At 43.5% G+C, this 16,688-nt stretch overlaps 1 protein-coding gene across 1 annotated transcript in view; it reads left to right on the top strand.

Moving 5' to 3' along the window:
• Positions 1 to 2,477: 2,477 nt before the first annotated feature.
• ETV5 (ETS variant transcription factor 5) overlaps positions 2,478 to 16,688 on the top strand; it is a 53,722-nt gene continuing 39,511 nt past the window's right edge. Inside the window, exons 1-5 of the mRNA XM_016159744.2 lie at positions 2,478 to 2,637; positions 5,608 to 5,726; positions 5,858 to 5,945; positions 6,071 to 6,118; positions 6,212 to 6,262. Coding sequence (XP_016015230.2) covers positions 5,682 to 5,726; positions 5,858 to 5,945; positions 6,071 to 6,118; positions 6,212 to 6,262 — 232 coding nt within the window. The 5' untranslated portion in view covers positions 2,478 to 2,637; positions 5,608 to 5,681. The remainder of the gene's footprint in view (positions 2,638 to 5,607; positions 5,727 to 5,857; positions 5,946 to 6,070; positions 6,119 to 6,211; positions 6,263 to 16,688) is intronic.

Below are 16,688 nucleotides of genomic sequence, written 5' to 3'. Positions count from 1 at the left end.
AAATTATCCAATAAATTATAGGATCCTCCAAGACACAGACTGGAATGTATTCATCTCTGTAACTTTTTTGCCTAGCACGGGCTCTAGTTGAGTATTAAGTACAAAAAAAAAAAAGTTTACTGAAAGGCTAAATAATTAATTGGCGAGCACTCTATTCTGGTGTAAATCACTACATGTGATCTTATGTCTGTGATGACCAGCTCATAAAAATCCATCCCCCAACTCCTCCTATGCTCCAAATTTAGCTACTATTTATCATTACTTAATCCAGAAATATCCGACTTCTCTTCCCAAGGTGGTTTGGAGAGAGTTGGCTTGAGGCAAAGGTCACAAGAGTCACACTCCAGACATCAAGTCCAACCAACCCCACAGACAAAGTCTCTGTGAAGTGTCCCACACTATTTCCCTGTAGGCAGAGTTGTAAAGTGTGATTGATGTGCTACGGCTTATACGGTAAAGACATGTGGCCCTGTGGACTGCAGGCCCTCTGGAGGAGGGCTGGAGCCTGAGACAGATTTAAGCAAAGAGGACTAGGAAAGCCCTTCTGGAGAAACTAGATCAGAGAGCACGATAAGATCAGATGAGATGAGGGCAGACAAGCTGGGGAAGGGGAAGATAAGGAAACTAACCCATGCCCTAAGTCTAGCTGGAGAGATAGAGCCTTCAGGGTTGTCAGCAACACGCTGGCGGCACAACTGGACAAGTGTAACACCTCCAGCTACCAAACAGAAATGGCCCTACCTGGGGAATAAAGAGAAGCATTAAGGAAAAACTTTAGTGGAGATGGGGCCAGTAGCAAAATGCTCTACTAGAAAAATTAACTATCACAGAACTGTTAAAAGTGCTGAGCATTTTCCCACTCATCTACTTATGTGTACTCCAGTTTCTAGCAAAGTCAATAGCTCATGCCTTGTTGTGTTGGGCCCAGGACTCAATCGGGTACTCCAGGTTCCTTAGGGAGACTCCCACATTTCTTGGGCCATAAACTACAAAGTGCCTGCTAGTTCTGTTTAAGATACACAAATGGAAGCAGAAAAGAAAGCAGGCAAATTTTGCTTAATTTTTTTTTTTCCTAAAAAATTAGCACTGCATCCCTTAGGTGGGGTTAGGGAGCAGCCCCGGTGTTCCCTACCCTGGGGCCCCTTTATTAGAGACTCTCTCCCCTAACACTAGGCGTTTTTCCTTCCCGACGCTGGCACACTGGGTGAATGGCAGGGCAAGCCAACAAAACGGAGCTCCCCAACAAGCCCCAGTATCTAGGTGGAGAGCAGAGAGCCTCCCCTCGGCCTTCACAGCAGGGGGCACAGGGAGAGGAGCTGAGAGAGGATTGCTTATTTATTTGTTTCCTGGAACACCCTGTTAAGAATCTCAGCAATTGCAGTTAGTGCCCCATCGTTTGGCAAGCAGAGTAGCTTCTCGTCGTTCCCAGCTGCACGGGATCTAATTCGCAAATGCACCATCTTGCATTCAACACTTAAATGGAAAACAAGCAGCCCCGGGAGGGAGGCAGGCGAGCTAACTCTGCAAGCCCGTTTCAGAGGGATTTACGTTTCTAGGTCAGTCGACTGGTGCTGTCCCCAGAGAGGATTTCTTTGAGCGCCGACCCTCTCTCATCTTGGGTCCAAACCCCACTGTGGCGGAGGTTATAAACGGCAATTAAACATGAGGATAAAACGGGATTTGGTTCAGCCTTAGGCCTTGCCAGAATAAAATAGTAACTAAAATCAACTTGAGAGCTCCGATTTTAGAGGGAGATACTGCTTATTCTTCCCCCACTGGAAACCTGGTTAAAGGAAATTAAGGCCTCTCTTAAAGGTAACTAAGATTAGAGGGCTGCGTTTCCGTTTTCTGTGTTTCTGTGGGCCGAACGCCCAGGTCGGTCAGCGAGTTTCTCTGGGTGGAATGACGAATTCCTTTCGCCTGAATTCTAAAATGATAACTTTGCTTGGCGCTGCAGCTGCGAACCCTCTGGGGCGACCAGCGGCCCAGTCCTGGCAGTGGCGTTGCTAGTGGGAGAATGGGTGAATGGGGAAGGGGAAAGAGCCGCCCCTCAGTGAAAAGTTGGGAGAGCTGCGGGGAGAGAAGTAACTGCGGCTCCTCTGGCTTTCGGTCCCTTTAAGTGCTTCACTGACTCAGCTAAGCTTCCCCCTCAGGTCGCGTTTTTTATGAATGAAAAACGTCCTTACATTCATTATATAAACAAGCCTGTGCTGATTGGCCAATGGCCCCCGGTGCATAAATTATGTAAAACAGACTTCTGAGGGGGTGGGAAAGGACGCGCTCTTGACCAATAGAAGCCGAAATTGATGGGGCGGCTTGACTGGATTTGTCCGCAGTCAGGATAAACAAGAGGTGATGGACAATCGCAGGAGGGGCCTCGGGCCAATGAGAATGCGGCTGTGCTAGGGCCATGGGCCAATAGTGGCGGGCGGAGCAGCGGGCTGCGGGGGGCCGGGCCAGCGCTCCAGCCTGGTTGGCAGCTGCGGCGCAGAGTCCAGCGGCTGGTGAGCAGAGCGGTTCAGCGTCCCCAGAGCGGTTCGGCCCAGCCATTTGCTTAGGCGCCCAGGCCCGGTGCGCGCGTGCGTGAGCGCGCCTGCGCCCGGGGCCGCTGCCAGGGGAGGAGAGCAGCCGCCTCAGGTGAGGGGACAGCAAGGGGGCGCTGGGAAGGGGCGGGGGAGGCATGGGATTGTATGTTCAGGAACCCGTACGAAAGGCCCGAGAGTTCACCGGCTGATTCAAAATCTTCAAATTGGGGTGCACTTCCTATTTGAACTGAACCCCCCCCCCAAAGCTGATCGCACCCTCCTCCCGCGGCTTGGTCCGGTTCGGTTCCTGCGAGGCTTTGGGCGGGGGCGGCTAACGGTTCCGGAGCGCGCGGAGAGCGGGTTTCCGCATGTTGCGGGGGAGGCGCGCGGGAGCGCGAGGTGCGGGAGCTCCGGGGTGGGTATGGGGGCCGTGGAGTTGCGGGCCTTTACAGTCTCTGGAGATATGAGAGCCCCAAGGAGACTTGGAGGCTCGCGAGAAGAGATGATTGGCAGAGTTTTGCAGTCTCGAGAAGGGGGTCGAAAGCAGCTTAGGTGGAATTTTTGAGAGGTGATGCCCCCAGAGCACCGGGAAAGGTTAAGTGACATAGGCATGTGCAGCCTGCGGGGTTGGGGTCGGCCCGGAACTTATGAAGGCCTTGCAAGTTTCAGGTTGTGGAAAGTGGGCACCCAGTTCCTCCCACTTGCACCCGCAGCAGACTGAGAGTGTCAGGCTGCACAGCAATTCTGGAGAAATCAGGGAGCATCAGAACAGCGGCTTGGGGACGGTGGGGAGAAAAACGGGTGCGGAGGGGGGATGGAGAGATGCTGGAGCCTCCCGCTGGATTACGGATCTGACTGCATTTTCAGAGGAGGGGAGACCTGGGGGGAACCGAACTCCTGGTTGAGGAGAGGTGCCAAGGAGAGCTAGTTGGAGGTTTTGAGGGGCAGGAGGAATTGGGGACGGTTGGTAGCGCCCGGCGCTGCAGCTCGTTTTTATGAATGTGGGTGACTTTATGAATGAAGCGGGTTTCTTTCGTTGGCTTGTTGCTCCCTGCGGCTTTTTTTTCCTTTCCCTTTTTGTGAATGAAGCATTGAGCTTTCTTTCTAAAACGCTGGGGTGAGGGGCCTGCGTTGGAGGCTGGGCGTGCGTTGGGAGTGGGGGCGGGGGCACACCCGAAGGAGTTTTCATGAATGGGGAAAGCTGGGAATTGGGTGGAAGTGTGTCTTGTTTTCTGAATGGGGCCCAGCGCGAGGGATCCAGTTACAGCCTTTACCTGATGTGGCGGCCGCGGCTCGCTCGCCCATTCATAAAACCAGGCCCGCTGTGCGCCGCGGGGGAGGGGCCTCGGCGCGGTGTTAAAGTTTTCCTGGGGGCACCGGGGGAAGGAGGGGGGCACAAAGGAAGTGGCTTAAACTCTTGGATGAACTCAAGGCTTCTCCTTCAGGCTTAAAAAAAAATTATACTTTGTACACGATTTTTCTAGCCCTTGAACTCTGAGGGCTGCTTTAAAGATCCTCAGTGCCTCTTTTGGGATCGCTTATGGCAGCCTCATTGTTTTATATAATTAATAAAATACTTTTGCTCTTCATGGTGAGGTATTTTGCAACGTATTTCAACATGAGACTGAAAATATCTACTCCTCTGATCTGCTAGTCGTTGTCCCTTTCCCCTAGCAGACATTTGCAGAATTTTTAAGGCCACGATTTAATCGGTCAGGTTGTTTAAGGCTGCGGAAGATTTGTTTTTATGCCCCTCAGCTCAGTGCTGATGATTCTCAGATTTTGTATACGAGTTGGTGACATTTGAGAAAGAGGCTTTATTCTGAACGTTTTTAAGCGCTGTTTAGAAGGCACGCATCACTCCAGGCTAGTGGGAGTGTTTTTCTGGGAAGTTATGAATTGTGTCTAGTTCTGCTTCTCTCCCTGTTTCTCTTTGACTTTGAAAAGATCGGATTACTTGGGCCAACGTGCGAAGAGGAGCCTGGCTGTGAAGGGTTTCCTTGCATCCTGCTCACTTACAAAATTTGATATGCTTCACACAGTGTGAAAAACAAATTGGATGGAATTGCCCACTGAGAAAAGTTCCCAATTTAAAATTTGTATACAAGTTAGATAAAAGAATTATTCTTAAGCATTTCTCATTGCTTAGAGCTGATCCTCCCAAATTAGAAATAGTTCCCTCCTCTCCATTTTGACCCCCAACCTTTCCAGCCCCAAGACTTAACAGTACTGAAACAGTTTAATTTTGTTTTCTGGAATGTTTGAGGAAAAATTGACTTCACAATTAAGAAACAAACTGAATTTTCTTGTCATGAGTCTTTTGCTTTAATGCTTAAAAAAAAAAAAGGATCTATGGTGGAGATGTATTTCAAATGTGTGCGGTGGAATTTAATTTCTTTCATCCATTACTTTCATAGCTATTTTTATTCTTTTAGAAGTTGGAAGCATCACAGATAGCTCCATAAGTTGCCATGGTGATTATTTTTGACATTACGGAAATGACACCTGTTTGGATAGAAGGTTTAGGTTATAATAAAGAGTTGTATGAAGATGAGTATACCTCTGATCGATATATTCCTGCAACTATATATAATGTTTTACCAGTGACCTACAAAATGCTTTTAGGAACACTATGTATGTCAGATTCTTAATTGCTAATAATTTGGAATGCTTAAACCCAGTTTCTCTACTTCCTGTCACTGTATTGTCAAAATTAAATTATCTCTTAAAAAACCCCTAACACTACAAATACCCCGGAGAATCTTCTGTTAGAGAAAATCTTAAAATCACCCTTTTGTAATGAAAATAAGATCCTTTTTAAAGAAATAGAAGACAGATAGTAGTAGCAAACCTATATTCTTAATGAGAGCAAGAAAAAGAATGAGTCAGCAAATGGATTTGGTACCAAGCATACTATAACCCTATGATACCACTAAGCCTAGCTTTAGTGTGTAAAGCGTACACGTTGAGTGGGCTTTAAGTACCTCAAGGAAAGGTAGTGATTTGCACAGGCCCTAAAGAAAGAACAGTATAAAATTACTTAATTTCTTTTTCTCCCTCTCACTTAAAATTCATATTACAGGAGGACCCCTTTCCCCCCAGAAATTACTCAATGCTGAAACCTTTCAAAGTGATACTAGAGACATTGGAAGCACCATGGATGGGTTTTATGATCAGCAAGTCCCTTTTATGGTCCCAGGGGTAAGTTTATGTGGCTTTTGGTTTGTTTTGTCCTCCCTCTTCAAATTTGAGTTTTTTTATTGATTTAGTGACTACCCTCTCTGGGCCCCTTTATTACACTCAAATCTACACTGTCTGTTGGCTTCTTTCAGAAATCTCGAACAGAGGAATGTAGAGGGCGGCCTGTGATTGACAGAAAGAGGAAGTTTTTGGACACAGATCTGGCTCATGATTCTGAAGGTAGTGAAGCTTTCCCCTCTGTTGTGGCTTCCTCACATGGCTCCCAGTGAAAGCAGCACACAGAATCTTCCTCTTTTTCCTAGCAGAGGAATTCTCATTCTGCTGTCTTCTGTTTTCAATTCCAGAGTTGTTTCAGGATCTCAGTCAACTTCAAGAGGCTTGGTTAGCTGAAGGCAAGTTTCTTGGCTGTCCTATTTTCCATATAAAACATTTTACTGTGCTTTTTAATAAAACTTAAAAGTCTAAAATAAAAATCTCTTTTCCAGCACAAGTTCCTGATGATGAACAGTTTGTCCCAGATTTTCAGTCTGATAACTGTAAGTACCTTTCTTGTGGTGGCTCATTTGTTCTGAAATTGTTTGGTCTTGGATCATCCATGTCTAGATTGCTCTTTTCAGCTGTAGGCAGCATATTTGGACAGTGGAACTTGTTTTGTCTCTTTTAATAATTCCTAGTTAACCCCAAAACATTTGTTTCATTCCTTATTGAAATTATTTCTAAAGTGCTTTTATTATATTGCAAATAGGATTTACTGAATGAAATTTGATCCTAAATTTCTTTTTGCCTAAGAAAATTATTTTCTTTAGGCTTCAAGCGCAAAATTAAAATTAATTAACATTATAACGTGTTGGACCAAATATCCATTAAGCAGGCATTATCTTACAATGATTTTTGTTTGTCTTATAAATTAAGTCCTTGATACAAATCGTGAGCCTGACATTTTTTTTTCTATTAAAGGTACAGAAAATAGTTAATGGAAGATTCCAGTTAATTCTTGCTTCACCCAACATGTTGTCAATTTTATGTCTATTTTTAAGTCGATAAAGGGTGGTCACAGGGTGACCTGATTTACTCCTATTTTTCATGTAGTTATTAGGACTTTATCATTCAGAAAAGAGTAAACACTTTTTCAAAAAAAAAAATGGTCCTTAAGTGCTCCTATCATTGAGATAACAAATGCAGTGGGAAGCTCAAAAGATAACTCTGAGCTGGCCAGGGGCATGGTTAGCTTTGCACTGATCTTTCAGAGCTATCCTCAACAGGTTTTGGGAGGTTTTATGGTCCAGGCAGAGCTATCAAGGACAAAGCTGGCTGATGAAATTTGAGCAGCACAGGGCAGCTCTAGAGAGCATTAGTCACTGGCGAATGAGCAGGTTTAAGAGAGGCCTGGAGAAAATGCTGTCTCTCTTGAGAGTTGCATCATAGAAAAATTTATGTCTCTTAGTCATAGTTTATACTAGCAAGCACCTGAGCCAGGGAAGGATTCGATTTCTCATTTTGTACCAACAAATTCTTCCCAGCTTTGTTTTATTGTGTGTGTGCGTGTGTGTGCGCACACGTGTTTGTGTGTGTGTGAGAAAATGCCACTGGGAGAGAGGGTATCTTTGAGTCTCAGTAAAAGCTGGGTGTTCTAAATCCTTAAATGAAAGATCAGAGGTACCAGCTAAACATTCTTTAATAATAGGTCTTATATTCAAGGCGCAATGCCATGAAATTTTAAAAGAGAATAAACTGTAACCCACAGATGAATGGTTACCTTAGCTTTGTCATAGCTTGCTGTGGATGTTTTCTTTAGGAAAGTACATTAATGTTAATTTTTGCCCTTTGATTGCTTTCAAGTGATTTGGAAGTTTGTCACCGAAAGGCTAAATGAAGAATAACCAAAAGTGTGTGCGTGCGTGTGTGTGTGTGTGTGTGCGCGCGCGCGTGCGTGAGAGAGACAGAGAGAGAGAGAGAGAGACAGAGAGAGAGAGAGACAGAGAGAGTGCGTGCGCGCGAGTGAGCACACGAGCGGTAAAAGAAAGAATTTGTAATCCCACTCTATTCTGTGTTGACAGTTTGGCCCAGCCTTTCCAGTTCTTGCTCAGAGCAGCATAAACTGCAGACTGTTTGGGAGGTGGCTTTCTTGGCAGAGGTTCTTTGAAATGCTTTTATGACACTTTTGTTTGTTTCTCTGTAACCCAAAAGAGTTAAAAAGGAGGTGAGATGACTGCATTCAAATTGATTTCATGTGCTGAAGCAGAGTGTTCTTTAGAGAAAGATGTCAGCAAGCAGGGTGTGTATTTGGAGAGAAATTTATCTGCAGGAATAGGCAAAAGTGAAGGAATCAATAAATGTGTTTTGTCTCCTTAGAAATAATTCCTGCTCAGCGAATAGAATGTGCTAAATTCTTTAATTAAATTGCCATACCTAAAATGGAGGTGCTTTGGGAGATATTTCTGCTTACCAAGTGTGCTGTGTTTTTTCCTTTGTTTGCTTTTTGCTTTAACTTCTTAAGGTTGAGCTTTTCTATCTTTTAAGGATAAAACAGATGGTTGAGTAGCCTTGAAACATAATTTAATAATTCTTTCTCCCTCTCTGACTCTTCTGGAGATGGAGCTTGGAGAAGGATAGATTCATGTAGATCAATTTGCCTTAGAGGTTAGGGAAGAACACAGATGTCGGATGGTGTAGCCTTCATCCGCCTGTCCTTGCTTTTATGTGTGACTGGTCTGACCATCATTGAAAGTGACAGTGTAGACACATGAGAGCTGGGAGAGCCCAGGGTTGGGCCAACTCTTTGTGAGCTCATCTCACAGCCTTGGGTGGAGGATTAGCCTCCACTCCTGTCACCTTCTGGAAGAGCCCATGATTATTCCAGGGGAGTGGGAGAAACTCATTCAAATTTAATGAAACCTTATAAGTTGATGCGAATTGACCAATCAATAAAGTATGAAACACACTTGGACTTGTCTGGTAAAGCAAACCTTTTCCCTGCAGTAGCAGAAGTGTGTGTAACACATATTCTTCTGTAGCCCGCCACTGGTAATAGTCAACCTTTCCTGTTAATGCTGATTTGATTAATTTTCCATCTTGTGTGTGTGTGTGTTCCAGATTTGGGTTCCTACTCATAGGCATCCTATCCATAAGTGTGATTTAAATAAATGAAACCGTTGTTCTAATAAGTCTTTTATAATTGCCCAGCTTTTAACTGTCTAGATTTCACTTTACCTCGCAAATACAGAATTAATAAAGTATTCCTTATCTGGAAACTATTAAAGGTCAAATTCAAGGGAATAGAAAGTAAAACCTATAGACCATAGGGGTTCTGCTAGTGCCTTCCTCATTGTCCTTTGGTACTGAGAAGTAACCCTGAAGTTCCCACGTTGTTTGAGCTGAAGGTCCCTTGTAGAGATAGTCTTGCCTACCCCCTTCATTTTCAGAGGGGATAATACATAAGGTCCAGATAGCTGGGGAGACTGACAAGTGGTTGGAGCAAAGGGAGGGATTAGGTGAAATGATAAGTAATAAATTACAAAGTAATATCCTTAAAGAAGCTCTCACAAAGCTGCAGAGTATTGGCATGCTCAGGTGTGCCCAAGGCTCTTCCTTGTTATTTCAGATACCTCAAGATGGTCCTCAGGAGAGCCTTAAGGACTCTGCTGGCCTCCTAGTCCAAAACCTCAGTTCTCTTCATTCTTAGATCCTAAGAAACTTATTAAATATCTTATTAAAGTGCTTTGACTTTTTCCACCTAGGATTTGGAAAAGAGAAATTATAAAACAGAAAAATTATAAAACTGACATGTTTCCTAGAAGACATCGACATGTACGCAGATATGTAAAACTATGTTATATACCCTGATTATTGTAAATGAGTGTGTGTATGTGTGCTTATCTAAGTGTGTGTAGCTAAATATGCGCATTAACACACAAAACTACAATAGATGTGTATACATTTTTACTACGCATTGTTACAGAATTAACTATAAATCAAAATCATGGATAAGATTGACACTCAATGCTTAGATTTGGGGTGGGGTGGGGAGGGGATTACATTCATTATTCTGAGCTGAGTACTTGGGCACTTAAGAGTATTACTAGATTTTAGCATATATAAATAGTATTTTTTTAAATACCGATTTCATTTTTTTTTTTATCTTACTTGTTTCAGTTGTGATATTGTGAATATTCCCTGTCAGCATCTCAAATAACTAAAATATTTTATGCTGGGGCAAAGGCATGATCAAATCTTACTTTAAAACTACAGCCTTCATACCAAATATAATTTAGAGAATTTTTAAAAATATTCGAGTGACCTTATTTTCCTTTGATGTGTTCTTTTTAGATATGTGTTTCAAAAGGAACGGCTGGACTGGAGAAAGTACGAGTAATTTTCTAAGGACTGGCTAATTAACTGATGAAATTAACTTTTCATAAAGACATTGCAGTAGATAGCTGGGGAAATAGGATTAACTGTTAGGACAGCCCTTGAGCCTAAAACACATTGAGATTATGCAGTTGGATTTTTTGTTGGCCCCCCCAGCCTCGCCCACCCCCTGCAGTGTATGAGGTTGATACAGTAGCTGAAGTGCCTTCCTCTTGGAGAGGATACATCATTATGGACCCAGTGGTGGTATAGCGAAACTTGCTCTGTGGTCTTGGGCCATTTCTGTTTGAAAGGTTCATCGAAACGTCTTTTTGTTATGGAAGGTAAGAAAAGAAACAGTAGGCACTTTAAAAATGAGAGACTTGAGGGAGTCAAGGCTATTAGCTTATCCTTTTAAAGAGCCAGTAGTGGGGATGTAGGGAGAAGAGTGCTGAAGAAAGCAGGAGGAAAACGCGGAGGGGAGAGATTATTTGATCTAGGTTTACAGTGCTACTTTCAGTCTTTGTTAGCTAGCCCACACCTGACCACTGAGAGGGTGCTAAATGCTTTGAAATCAGTCCTTCCTGTTTTGATCACCTCCAAGATTCTTAGACCAGAGACTCTTAAGAAACCAAGACCTAGAGTCCCATTTATCTAAAAGCCATATTTTTACGCAAACTCTGTTTTCATCTAACTTTAAATTAGTTAAGCTATTAAAAACAATGGATCTGCCTCTTAGATGTCTCTCTGCTCGTGGTCCTCTAATAAAATCTAGTACCGTTTCCAGTCCTTTGTGTTTGGAGAGAAAGACTAGGGCTGGGGAATTACATCTGAGTCTGCCTGGCTTATCATGTAGGTAGATTCCAGAGGTAGCGAAATCCAGGCATCAATCAAAAACTTACCATCTATCCCCTGTTTTTCATCATGCTTCACTTTTACAAGATTAAGACATGGGTAGCATGATAAAGCTGAGGGTTTGTATAATCTGACATTTCTACCATCCAGCAGTATCATTGTTTTAATTTCAGTCCCGGAAAAAAATGTTACTGGTCATGGAATTTCTACCAAGAGACTGTTCCCTCCACATGTTTCTTGGGTTTTAATGGTGGTAAAGCACATCCAGGCTCAGAAGCTAACAGCCCCTCTCAGGCACACAGCTGCCCTTGAGGCAGCATGGGCCCCATCTGTGCCCTGGCACACAGTGCTTCTCCACTTGGAATCCAAGGAGTTCAGTCTTGTCATGTTGCAGCTCCCAGCTCTTGGACAAGCGCCAGGCATGCTGATGCCAGTACCAGATTAGGTTGCTTTTTTAAAAATTCATTTTGTGAACTCATCAAGCTCATTTACCAGAGGCTTTGGTCGACAGTTTCTATCATTGTCCTATCCCTCTAAGAGGTTCATTATAAACTATGGGCAAAAATAGTAGGCCCATAGTGTATGTGTGAGTGGGTGTGTATGTGTGTGACCATAATATAAGTACACCTTTGGGCTTGGCAGGCAGATGTCAATGGACTAGGTCCCACATAAAAGGACCCTGCATAGCAAATAAAGTGGGCTCCCCTACTTAGAAGGAGGAAGCATCTAGGGGAAAGTTAAGGCAGAAGGTGCAAGATTTCAGGGAGCAGGATAAGATCTAGCTTTTAAAAGGCCTGGAGTTTTGAGATAGTTCTGGAGAACAGTCAAGGCATCAAACCCAGTTCCATGGTCAGAAACACTTCAAGAGAAATGCTTCCCATGTCACCATCTGAGTTAACTGGGGGTGGGAATAGGGTCAGCAGTGAGAAGAGGTAAACATTTGAAAACAGCCCAACATGTTAGGAAGAAGAGGAAGCGACCCATTAGCTAAAATTTATTTTCTAGATTTAATTTTCATAAAGTAGTATCCTTTTCCTTGAAATAAACTGAAATGGTTATACTGGCTTCATCAGATCTCTCTCAGGGTGATTTTTGACGATTTGGAGGGGAAAAAAAAAAAAAAAAACCTCTAAGAAACCAAACCAGTTTTTAGCCTTGTACTTTGTGTTGTCCTTGGAGTAGATTTCACCCTCCAACCCCAGATCTACCCTTTTGATGTCTCATGGACATTCAGAGGGAATTATAAACCTTATAGTTCAGATGCAGAACCAGGAAAAGGAACTGTGAAACTATTCATAATAGGTAGCTACCCCCAGCCCCTCTGTAGCCAGAGAATCCAGTAGTGTCTTCAGAGACCCTGTCCCTTGGGGAGGAAGCCAGGTGGCACCCGATGTAGCTGTTGGCAATGAATGGAAAACAAGCAATCTGGAAAGACCAGCTTCCAGAGAGAGCTGTACTCTAAAACCAGCTCACCCCCGAGGGCAGGAGAAATATCACTGAAGTCTGCTTCTCTCAGCTGGTAGCTACAGTCACATTCTGAACTGGGCAGCCTAAGATATTTTTCTTTTGCATTTCCCCTTTTGCCAGAGGGCACTTGCCGACCTCAGTTCTAACAGACTTGCATACCCTTGCAGATTTCAGCCGGAGTCTTGGCCATCTGAATCTTAGGGAGGGTGCAGAGCAGGCAGGCGCCTGCAGTGTCTGAATTTCTTACATAAACACAGCTAGCTGAGAGAGCAAGCGTCCCTGCAGCGACAGCTGGGCTCTGCTCCGCCTGCCCCAGAGAGCTGAGCTCCAGAGTCCCCCTCTTGCTGAATGGAGCATTCCAAATTGGTTGTGAATGGAGGGCGGGGCTCCCTTGCAGACTTTTTCAATGAATAACCAGACCCCATTGTGCAGCCTGTGGAAAAACAACCACCTCAAACAACACTGGGACTGTTAGAAATATGCTTGTGATTGGCAGCTTGGAGAACCTCCAAAATTAGTTTCCTTTGGCTTCCCTGCTGCTCCCTGTTCTCAGAGCCTGGGCTTAATGGGGTTTGAGTTTTCTTGTAAGTGCTGACTTTAACTCTCCAACTGCCAGGCTGATGGTCTGAGTTTATGGGGAAGGGCTGCTAATGACCAATGAATCCGCTCCCCTTTCTTAGTCTCCCATTTTAGACCATAGCTGTCTAAAGAGAGTGATAATAAGAGAGGGTGGTTTAGCTTCCTTGTAGAGAGAGGTGTTGAGACTTGATCTGAGGATATTACCCTTTTATCTCCTGTTTCTCATGGGGCTGTGGCTTTCGTTTCCCCTTGAAGATTTCTGCCCGCTCTTCTACTGCAAGCTCCAGCCTTTACTCCAGGCCTGAAGAACGGGCGTTTGCCTGCCACAACGCAGATATTTCTTGCTTAGGCTTACCTTTTAACATGAGAGTGACAAAGTTGTAATTTTTCTACTCCTTGGCCTCTCTCTCCTATTTAATTTCCCACTGCGGTTGGATACATGTCCTTTCCCAGACTGGTACTCAGCAGTGGGGTAGCTTCACTGCGGCTGCAGCTCCTTCAATGGGTTCTCCTCAAATGCCTTGCTTCTTCAAATGAACACCTCAGGACATACCAAAAAGAACATAGCCTCTGAGCAACCCTAAAACCAGAGTGGCCTCCTCACCTGGGAATGAGGCCAGATCCTAGGGGTTCACTTGCCTCTGTAGTGCCCACCCTAAATGTTCTGATGAACAGCTAGCCTCTCATAGATACCGCCCCCCCCCCCAAAGGGCTGTGTGGGCTAGACCAGGGCTGTATAAGGACAATCTGTTAAAAAGCAAAACAAAACTTAACAGTAGTCCAGTGTAATTTCCTCAAGAGTTTTTTGAAGAGCTCTTCTTAGTCCCTATTCTTAATCTTCACAACCCAAATGAGGCTATTTGCATTAGTGTTTTGCTGTAAGTAGTTTTTCTAAAACCTGTCCCTTGCTGTATAAATTGGCCCTTCCCTATTAAAAAAAAGAACAGGCCTGGGCAGATTGTCCTTTTGTGAGAGAGTTTGAAACCTCTCAGGAGGTAACCCTAGATATCAGCTGTGTGAGAGGATGCTGATATTTGTGCTTCTCCAGAGGGGCTGAGGAGGACTTGAGCTTACATAAACACTTTTCAGCTGAGTGCCTGAAAGTGCTTTGTAATTGCCTGAAAGGGCACTTACTGAGGGTCTTTTATCCATTTCCCATAGAAAAGGTAGAAAAGAGGCGGGATGTCTCTTATACTATGTGGCTGCCCACAGTAAAGACCAGACCCTGAAATGCCTACCCCAAGTTTCCTAATCTGAATTTTGATAGAGAATAATTTAGTGTAGATAACTTCACTGCGCTGAGAGATACCTCTTCAGAACATTTGTGCCCCTCAACTCCCTTCTCATTCCTTTCCTGCCCCACCAGCCGTGGAATCTCGTTTCTTGAGGAAGAAGGAGAAAGCGTCCCAGGGTTTTAATGTATGGTATCCTGTATTTCGAAAAATATTAAACTTGGTCCCTGATTCCCAATTCCCGTTCCTTTGAAACAGGAAACAGTTTCTCTTCAGCTTTAAGTGTCTCCAAAAGCGGAGAACCCCTGCCTTATGTTTATGTCCGTCTCAACCATAGCTCCCTGCTCTGCAGCCAGTACTTGGTGAATATATTTTGCGCACCACCACATTCTCTGTTATGTTCCCTTCAATAGCCCCCAACACCAGCCTCTAGCTGTAACTCTATAGAGGGCCTAAAACCTGAGTTCGGAGAGTCCTTGGGACGACCTTAGAGATGCATAGAAAAAAACTAGTTGCGGCTATTTCTCATTTTCTGATTCCTCTTTTAAATGTACACACACTAGCCAAGTCTTTCTAGGCTGTGTTTAAACTTTGCACAGCTAATGTTATGTTTCCCAGTAAGACTGCATGTGCTAGAGAACAAGTCATGGTTTAGGCACACATTTGTTGAGTTTTTGCTTTTAGGTGGAGGGCTACAGACAGAAGTAATGGTTCTTAAAGGAGAAGCTAATCTCTTTAGAGTTTGGATTTTCTACTGTCAGATTTTAAAGATGAATTTTAAATTTGAAGATAAAATCGTGCTTAAATTTTTTTCAAGTATTATTAACATTTCTCTTTAATGCCAGTTGATATGAGAATTATATAAATCGGGAATAAATTATAGAAGGGATGATAAGAAGGTTTAATTTTGCATTTTTTTCCCATTTAAGAAAAATGCCATTTCCCCTTTCCCTGACGGTGTATTCCACAATGAGCAGCTCTTCGTGGCAAAAATCTATGGTGGTTGAAGGAAGGCCCACAGTAGAGGAAGCCATTCTGTCATCTCTAATAAAACTCAAGTTAGAGGACAGAGTTCTCTTTAGACCTCTTTCTCAACCATGAAAATTAAACAGAGTTGTCTGTCATATTGGCTAAGATTGGATATTAAACTTTTTTGAACAGCTGCTCCAGAAAAGTAGTTGATATGAATAATACTCAGATCCTCCTTTTGGCATAATTAGGCCTGTCAGTCCCGTTTTATCCTACCAGTCTCTTTAAGCTTGAAAGTAACAAAACGCCCCAGGTGGAAGCAAGGTCTCTAGGCTGTAGGTCTAAAGAGATTCACTTATGGTAGTGGAAAGGAGAAGGTGCTTTCAAAATCAGAAGAACCACAAATTTTTACCTTGACTCGCCTCCCAGTCAGCTCTGTACACTCACTTGACTGTCAGATGCCCACAAGTTTGGGGATGTAACAGTCTTACGCAATTAGAGATATTTGTTCTGTACAAAATATTTTTATGAAAGAGCCCCATATCTATTAATACATAAGCCCTACCTCAGTCAAATTTGGGCCACTTCTTTTCTAAGCTCCTTTTCTTATCTTTAATTTCTGACTCTGATATTCAAGGCCTCTAGGTTTCCATTTTCAGAATTCTAAAGTAATAATATTAAATTGTTAGGATAAATGAGTCCTTTGTGGAACTACACAAATCCATGCTGTTTCAAAAATAATACTGAAGTGTGGAGAGAGTGTGAACTTAAAAGAAATAAATTCGAAACTAGTTTATCTGGGTCAAAAAAAAAAAAACAAAAAAAAAAACAAAAAAAACCCTCTCTACTACCATTGCTATTAAATTATCTTCCTTAATTGAAAACAGAAATTTTCTTTTTAGAAATGAGATTTTGAAAGATTTGCAGTTTTGTAGCAAGAATGGGATGTAGCTATTTCATGACAGACTCTCTTTCTTACAGTTCTTCTGTGAGTCAGGACACCCCTGATGTAATGCATACATCGCAGGTGGGCTCCTCTTACTAACATGACCACTTCTTTTGGGAGAAGGAGAAAAAGAACATTAACATAAAGAATCTCTTGTCCTCTAGTTTAGCCAGATTTGGAATAGAAACCTTTAAAAATCATCTGTGTCATTTGTTATTAGTACTGATAGAGGTAAAGAAAGGAGAAGGCTAGTATCTCAGATCCCATTTAGCACTGGACCTCCTAGCTGATGACCAGGGACATGACCAGCCAACATCTTTACCCTGATAGACTTGCCCCTGGACCACAGGCCAGCCTTGAGGACTCTTCTGCTCCCCAGGCCTACAACAGGGCAGTCGCCTCCTTGTGCATAGGCCCATTATTACCCTGAGCTCTTCCCAGGGCCCTCTCAGTCTTTGGAGGGTGGAAGCAGCTTCCAGCTCCTTGCAACTGAACAGGTAAATGGCCTTGAGGACCACTTTTGCTTTTCCTAGCCAAAGCTATCCTTCCACTGTTCCTTAAGTTCTG

Source organism: Rousettus aegyptiacus, unplaced genomic scaffold (genome assembly GCF_014176215.1).
Source record: "Rousettus aegyptiacus isolate mRouAeg1 unplaced genomic scaffold, mRouAeg1.p scaffold_m13_p_4, whole genome shotgun sequence".
In the NCBI taxonomy this organism is placed as follows: domain Eukaryota; kingdom Metazoa; phylum Chordata; class Mammalia; order Chiroptera; family Pteropodidae; genus Rousettus; species Rousettus aegyptiacus.
This window is presented reverse-complemented; position numbering and strand designations above follow the sequence as displayed.